General features: G+C 43.8%; 1 protein-coding gene across 1 annotated transcript; it reads left to right on the forward strand.

Moving 5' to 3' along the window:
* Positions 1-1,035: 1,035 nt before the first annotated feature.
* On the forward strand, positions 1,036-2,358 carry LOC125547857 (WUSCHEL-related homeobox 10-like). The gene is made up of 3 exons (XM_048711606.1): positions 1,036-1,667; positions 1,848-2,035; positions 2,154-2,358. The coding sequence occupies exons 1-3, from the start codon at positions 1,091-1,093 to the stop codon at positions 2,169-2,171; spliced, it is 783 nt and encodes a 260-aa protein (XP_048567563.1). The 5' UTR covers positions 1,036-1,090; the 3' UTR covers positions 2,172-2,358.
* Positions 2,359-8,064: the final 5,706 nt, after the last annotated feature.

Consider the following 8,064-nt stretch of genomic DNA (forward strand, 5'->3'; position numbering starts at 1 on the left):
CCGGTTTTGGTGCTGTCCCACCCTGGTTTTGACCGTTCCGACTCAAATTTGGATACCTTTTCCAAGTCCACGTGATGTTTTCAAATTCGGTTATTTTTTCAAATACGTGAACCTTTTTAAAAATTTTGTACTTTTTTTAAATCTGCGTACTTTTTACAAGTTCATGTACTTTTTCAAATATGCGTATTTTTTAAAAGTTCATTTAGTTTTTTAAGTTCATTTAATTTTTTAAAATTGATGTACACTTTCAAATTTGAGTACATTTTATTGAAAGAGTTCATGAATTTGAAAATTTTATGCGAACTTGAAAAAAGTACGCGGATATGGACTTCTTTTACGCAAAAATATGTGGATTTCAGAAATTGTTTCATCTTGAAACAAGTATGTGAATTTCAAACAAAGTTCATGGATTATAAATGGAACACGGATTTGAAAAAAAATGCGGACTTTGAAAAGCATGTGGATTTGAAATAAGTATGCGAATTTCAAAAAAAGTTCATGCCTTTGAAAAATACTTGGATTTGATAAAATTACACAAACTTGGGAAAAATACGGGGATTTGGAAAAGGTACGTAAATGTTAAAAAATCACGGATTTTAAAAAAGTATGTGAATTTTAGAATAGTTTGCTGATTTGAAAAAAGTATGTTTATTTTTGAGAAAAATATGTGACCTTGAAAAAACTATGCGGAGTTGAAAAGTGTATGTGGATTTCAAAAAGTTCACGGATATAAAAAAATTACAGGAATATGAGTGAGCACGGGTCAAAACCGGGGTGAGTCAACACCAAAAACGGTCAAAACCGAGTCCGGGGACGAACCTTATCCGGTTTCGGTAGTTAGAGGTGCAAGTTGTTCGGTTTTGAAGTTGAGGGACCAAATCTAGACTTCACCAAGAGTTGAGGGACAAAAGATATACTTTTCTCTTTCAAAAAAAAAGTAGCCTCTAACTTCCAAAAAAATGTAGCCTCTAACTATAAGTATACGGGACGCTCCATTTATGCCCCTTCCCCCCCTTGGATTCCCTACCACCAATCCTCGTTTTTTTCCTTTCAAGAGCATCTCACACCAAGCTAACAAGCTAGGTTCTTCATGGACCAGCACCACCACGGCCAAGCTCCCGCACACGGCGGCGGCCGCAGCAGCGAGGGGGGCGAGCCGACCACGACACGGTCCCGGTGGGCGCCCAAGCCGGAGCAGATCCTGATCCTGGAGTCCATCTTCAACAGCGGGATGGTGAACCCGGCCAAGGATGAGACGGCGCGCATCCGCCTCCTCCTCGAGCGCTTCGGCGCTGTCCGTGACGCCAACGTGTTCTACTGGTTTCAGAACCGCCGCTCCCGCTCTCGCCGCCGTGCCCGCCAGCTCCAGCAGTCCTGCGGCGGCACCGGGGACGCGGACCAGCTCCCCTCCAACGCAGCTGCCGGCCATGGCTACCACGCCATCGGCACCTCTCCCTACAACACCATGCAGTACGGACAGCTGGGCGGCGGTGTTTCGGCGGCCGCGGCCGCGGTCAACACGGCGCCCCGTTTCTTGGTAGACGACGCCGACGGCGGAGACGATCTTTTCGCCATCCCCCGGCAAATGGGCCTCATGGCACGCGGTGGCGAAAACCAGTATGGTTACACGGCTACCGACGCATCGCAACTAAGCTACCAAGCAACTGGTTAGTAGTAGTTCTAGTGGTTCTACATTGTTAGTATAGCCTGAAGCCATCAAGCAAAACCATGCATGCCTCTGCATCTTGCTTCTTGCATGAAGAAAGCTTGCAATACATAACTGATGATCATATGCATGCGTGCTAAATTGCTTATGAAAATGATGGGTGGGTGGGTATGAATTCCAGTTCCAGGGACGACGATGCCGGTGTTCATCAATGGCACGGTATACGAGGTGCCAAGCACCGGCGCATTGGACGTGGCAGGTACGTTCGGGCCTGACGTGATTCTGGTGCACTCCTCCGGCGAGATCCTCCCAGTGAACGAGCGCGGCGTCCTCATGAAGAGCCTGCAAATGGGCGAATGTTATTACCTGGTAATTAGTTACTTCTTGTGCTAACCAAAGTTAATTGGTTCTAATCTTCTACTATTTCATTGAAGAATCAACATAACTATTTACTCGATCGTTCGATCGTTCCTTGATGTGCTTGCAGGTATTCAGATCGATCTAATTAATTAATCAGCTCCATGTCTAGCCGATTAGAAGAATCAAGTCTGCATATGTACGCGAAATGCAAGGAAGCATGCATCTTGTAATCAAGCTTCAATGAGAGCGATCTTATTGTCAAGATCGTATCAGTGTGTGTACTAATGTTGTTCTTGCTCTCCATATCGATGTATGTTACTATCTCCGGATGATTCGTCCCCTTGAGAGTTCTTTCCAGTGTTGGAGATGTTGTAGCAGCTTATTTTTCGAGCATCTTGGCGAGGCAAGGGCAGGAGCTCTGCCATTTCATATAATAAGAAGATAGTTGCTCGATTTTAATTGAAGAAAACCGGGCAAAAACCAAAGTACACAAACACTAAACACATAAAAAGGAAGCTAGAGATTGTGGGTAGGGTTTAGACTAAAACACACGCTAGGCGCTAGCATCCGTTTAGTTTTGGCGGTAAGGTTTTGACTAACACACAATAGCATCTGTTTGAGAGGTAGCAGCTTGAGAAATGAGTTACCAAATCATACTGTTAGCATTCATTTGGTTCCCCCACTTTTTTTGTGGGAAATTTTTTTAATCTATTCATTTTCAATCATGGTAGTACAACGAACACTAGAAATAATAAAAATTACATTCAGATCCGTAGACCATCTAGCGGCGACTACAAGCACTGAAGCGAGCCGAAGGCGCGCCGCTGCCATTGCCCCTCCCTCGCCGGAGCTGAGCAAACGTTGTTGTAGTAGACAGTCGGGAAGTCATCGTACTAAGGCCCCGTGAAACCAACGCACCAGAACAGCAACCGCCGCAGATGAAGAGTGTATATCAAGAGAATCCAACCTCCACACACCCACCGATGATGCTAGAAGAGTGATATAGCCCACATATTATCTGTGAGTGAGTCCCTTCACGCCATATTTGGTCATCGCTAGCAAATACTCACACACTATGTGCACACTATAATGTTTGTTGAGTCGGTAACACAATACGGAGTCGGAGCTCGGGTGCTGATTGTATACTACCCAGCAGCACTTCAATGGGATGGGAACTTGATGCTCTCGGATTCTGATGCACCCTATATGCGTCAAAAAATTTAGTAATTCAAAAAATGTTCAAAAATTTATAAATATTTTTTGAAATCAAATATGATTAGGTATTCTACTGGTATAAAAAGTTTGGACAAGAAATGATTTATTTGGACTTCAGGGAAAAAAGAAGAAGTTTATGACGACAATATAGCGTGTATAGTACTTGTATATAGCATTTCTTGCCGAATCTTCGACCTAGGATACAATAAAAGTCTTTCTCTGACGAATCTTTTTATACGACTACAATATTTGATCATGTTTGATACCAAAGAAGTTTCGGGATTTTTTGAACTTTTTTTGAATTACTAATTTTTTTTTTGCATATAGGGTGCGCTGGTACCCAGATTCTCCTTTGTATTTTCCCACTTCAATGCCATTACCTACATGGCAGAATACGAGTGTTTGCTAGTATGTCTTCTAGTAGCTTCTGCCCTTGGCATTTCCTCCGCCTTCTGGTGAAAAGGAGATTCCCAGTTTGTGGTGAGGCGAGTGTGCAAGTATTATCAGTCTCGGACAAGAGTATGGTACACAGCTTTCAGAGGTTCAAAAGTTTCAATGGGGGCTCGCGGCTCTGAAGTCTGGTATATCCCTTAGAGTTGAGTAGCTGGCCGACTAGCTTCCTCTAGGTTTCCATGAACATTCTAGGTCTTTGTTGAGAAGCTCCTCAAGTCATTGGTACTGCAAACAATCAAAGTAGATGAAGTGGTCATGGTCCAAGAGACCTATCAATCACATGCGCCATCGCTACGGTTAGACGCATCAAAAAGTGTCACGGGGAGACTTGTGACACTACTCGGTAACGATTTAACAAATAATCATGGATGAATCCAATCTACACAGCCAAAATGATAGCAATAAGCTCTCTCCAAAAGTGGAAGGGCCTTTTGAGGTAGTTAGGGAGCTTGAACCAGGGAATACATCATTGCCAACATTAAAGGCAAGGTATACCCTTAGAGTGGGAACATCAAACACCTTAAGAATCGCCCATTATCAAGTAACACCGCTTATCCACCTCTCTAAAAAAGAGAGGTTGTTATGAGACACCAACTGTTGTCACGTCTCTACTGAAGCAGTGAAGGTATCTTTGTGTAATCTATCTACCCTTCACCCGGTGGTAGAAAAATCTCCGCCTAAAGATTAGGGGCTAGATGGGAAGGAAAGACAGGTACCTCTTGTCACATTCTTATTTATCAATGAAATAAAAAGGCAAGTCCTTTCAAACTTGGACTCCTTAGGGTGTTGGGGAACGCGGTAATTTCAAAAAAAAATCCTACGCACACGCAAGATCTATCATGGTGATGCATAGAAATGAGAAGGTAAGAGTATTGTCCACGTACCCTCATAGACCGTAAGCGGAAGTGTTATGACAACGCGGTTGATGTAGTCGTACGTCTTCACGATCCGACCGATCCTAGTACCGAATATATGGCACCTCCGCGATCTGCACACGTTCGGCTCGGTAACGTCCCACGAACTCTCGATCCAGCTGAGTGTCGAGGGAGAGCTTCGTCAGCACGACAACGTGATGACAGTGATGATGAAGCTACCGGCGCAGGGCTTTACCTAAGCACTACGACGATATGACCGAGGTGGATTATGATGGAGGGAGGCACCGCACACGGCTAAGGGATCAATGATCAACTTGTGTGTCCTAGGGTGCCCCCTACCCCCGTATATAAAGGAGCAAGGGGGGAGGTCGGACGGCCCTTGGGGCGCGCCAGGAGAGGAGGAGTCCTCCTCCTAGTAGGAGTAGGACTCCCCTTTCCTAGTCCTACTTGGAGGAGGAAGGGGGGAAGGAAGGAGAGGGAGAGAAGAGAAGGAAAGGGGGGCGCCGCCCCCCTTCCCTAGTCCAATTCAGACTAGAGGGGGAGGGCCGTGCGGCCCTGCCTTGGCCGGCCCTCTCTCTCTCTACTAAGGCCCGTGTTGGCCCATTAGTCCCTCGGGGGTTCCGATAACCCCCCGTCACTCCGATAATTATTCGGTGACCCCTGGAACTCATCCGGTGTCCGAATATAGTCATCCAATATATCAATATTTATGTATCGACCATTTCGAGACTCCTCATCATGCCCGTGATCACATCCGGGACTCCGAACTATCTTCGATACATCAAAACACATAAACTCATAATACCGATCATCACCGAATGTTAAGCATGCGGACCCTACAGGTTCGAGAACTATGTAGACATGACCGAGACACGTCTCCGGTCAATAACCAATAGAGGAACCTGGATGTTCATATTGGCTCCCACATATTCTACGAAGATCTTTATCGGTTAGACCGCATAACGATATACGTTGTTCCCTTTGTTATCGGTATGTTACTTGCCCGAGATTCGATTGTCGGTATCTCAATGCCTAGTTCAATCTCGTTACCGGCAAGTCTCTTTACTCGTTCCGTAATGCATCATCCCGTATGTAACTCATTAGTCACATTGCTTGCAAGGCTTATAGTGATGTGCATTACCAAGAGGGCCTAGAGATACCTGTCCGATACTCGGAGTGACAAATCCAAATCTCGATCTATGCCAACTCAACAAACACCATTGGGGACACCTGTAGAGCATCTTTATAGTCACCCAGTTACGTTGTGACATTTGATAGCACACTAAGTGTTCCTACGGTATTCGGGAGTTGGATGATCTCATAGTCATAGGAACATGTATAAGTCATGAAGAAAGCAATAGCAACAAACTAAACGATCAAGTGCTAAGCTAACAGAATGGGTCAAGTCAATCACATCATTCTCCTAATGATGTGATCCCGTTAATCAAATGGAAACTCATGTCTATGGTTAGGAAACTTAACCATCTTTGATCAATGAGCTAGTCAAGTAGAGGCATACTAGTGACACTCTGTTTGTCTATGCATTCACACATGTATTAAGTTTCCGGTTAATACAATTCTAGCATGAATAATAATCATTTATCATGATATAAGGAAATATAAATAACAACTTTATTATTGCCTCTAGGGCATATTTCCTTCAGTCTCCCACTTGCACTAGAGTCAATAATCTAGATTACATTGTAATGATTCTAACACCGATGGAGTCTTGGTGCTGATCATGTTTTGCTCGTGAGAGAGGCTTAGTCAACGGGTCTACAACATTCAGATCCGTATGTATCTTGCAAATCTCTATGTCTCCCTCCTTGACTTGACCGCGAATGGAATTGAAGCGTCTCTTGATGTGCTTGGTTCTTTTGTGAAATCTGGATTCCTTTGCCAAGGCAATTGCACTAGTGTTGTCACAGAAGATTTTCATTCGACCCGATGCACTAGGTATGACACCTAGATCGGATATGAACTCCTTCATTTGCTGCTTCTGAAGCAGCTATCTACTCCGCTTCATACGTAGATCCCGCCACGACGCTTTGCTTGGAACTGCACCAACTGACAGCTCCACCATTTAATAAAAACACGTATCCGGTTTGTGACTTAGAGTCATCCGGATCAGTGTCAAAGCTTGCATCGACGTAACCTTTTACGACGAGCTCTTTGTCACCTCCATATATGAGAAACATATCCTTAGTCCTTTTCAGGTATTTCAGGATGCTCTTAACCGTTGTCAGTGATCCACTTCTGGATTACTTCGGTACCTCCCTGCTAAACTAATAGCAAGGCACACATCAGGTCTGGTACACAGCGTTGCATACATGATAGAACCTATGGCTGAAGCATAGGGAATGACTTTCATTTTCTCTCTATCTTCTGCAGTGGTCGGGCATTGAGTCTGACTCAACTCCACACCTTGTAACACATGCAAGAACCCTTTCTTTGCATGATCCATTTTGAACTTCTTCAAAACTTTATCAAGGTATGTGCTTTGTGAAAGTCCAATTAAGTGTCTCGATCTATCTCTATAGATCTTGATGCCCAATAGCTTCACCGAGGTCTTTCATTGAAAAATTCTTATTCAAGTATCCTTTTATGCTATTCAGAAATTCAGTATCATTTCCAATCAATAATATGTCATCTATATATAATATCAAAAATGCTACACAGCTCCCACTCACTTTCTTGTAAATACAGGCTTCTCCAAAAGTCTGTATAAAACCATAAGCTTTGATCACACTATCAAAGCGTATATTCCAACTCCGAGAGGCTTGCACCAGTCCATAAATGGATCGCTGGAGCTTGCACACTTTGTTAGCACCTTTTGGATTGACAAAACCTTCTGGTTGCATCATATACAACTCTTCTTTAAGATATCCATTAAGGAATGCAGTTTTGACATCCATTTGCCAAATTTTCATAATCATAAAACGCGGCAATTGCTAACATGATTCGGACGGACTTAAGCATCGCTACGGGCGAGAAGGTCTCATCGTAGTCAACTCCTTGAACTTGTTGAAAACCTTTTGCAACAAGTCGAGCTTTGTAGACAGTAACATTACCGTCAACGTCAATCTTCTTGAAGATCCATTTATTCTCTATGGCCTGCCGATCATCGGGCAAGTCAACCAAAGTCCACACTTTGTTCTCATACATGGATCCCATCTCAGATTTCATGGCCTCAAGCCATTTTGCGGAATCTGGGCTCATCTTCGCTTCCTCATAGTTCATAAGCTCGTCATGGTCCAGTAACATGACCTCCAGAACAGGATTATCGTACCACTCTGGTGCGGATCTTACTCTGGTTGACCTACGAGGCTCGGTAGTAACTTGATCAGAAATTTCATGATCATCATCATTAGCTTCCTCACTTACTGGTGTAGGAATCACTGGAACTAATTTCAGTGATGAACTACTTTCCAATAAGGGAGCTGGTACAATTACCTCATCAAGTTCTACTTTCCTCCCACTCACTTATTTCAAGAG

Source organism: Triticum urartu, chromosome 3 (genome assembly GCF_003073215.2).
Source record: "Triticum urartu cultivar G1812 chromosome 3, Tu2.1, whole genome shotgun sequence".
Taxonomy (NCBI): domain Eukaryota; kingdom Viridiplantae; phylum Streptophyta; class Magnoliopsida; order Poales; family Poaceae; genus Triticum; species Triticum urartu.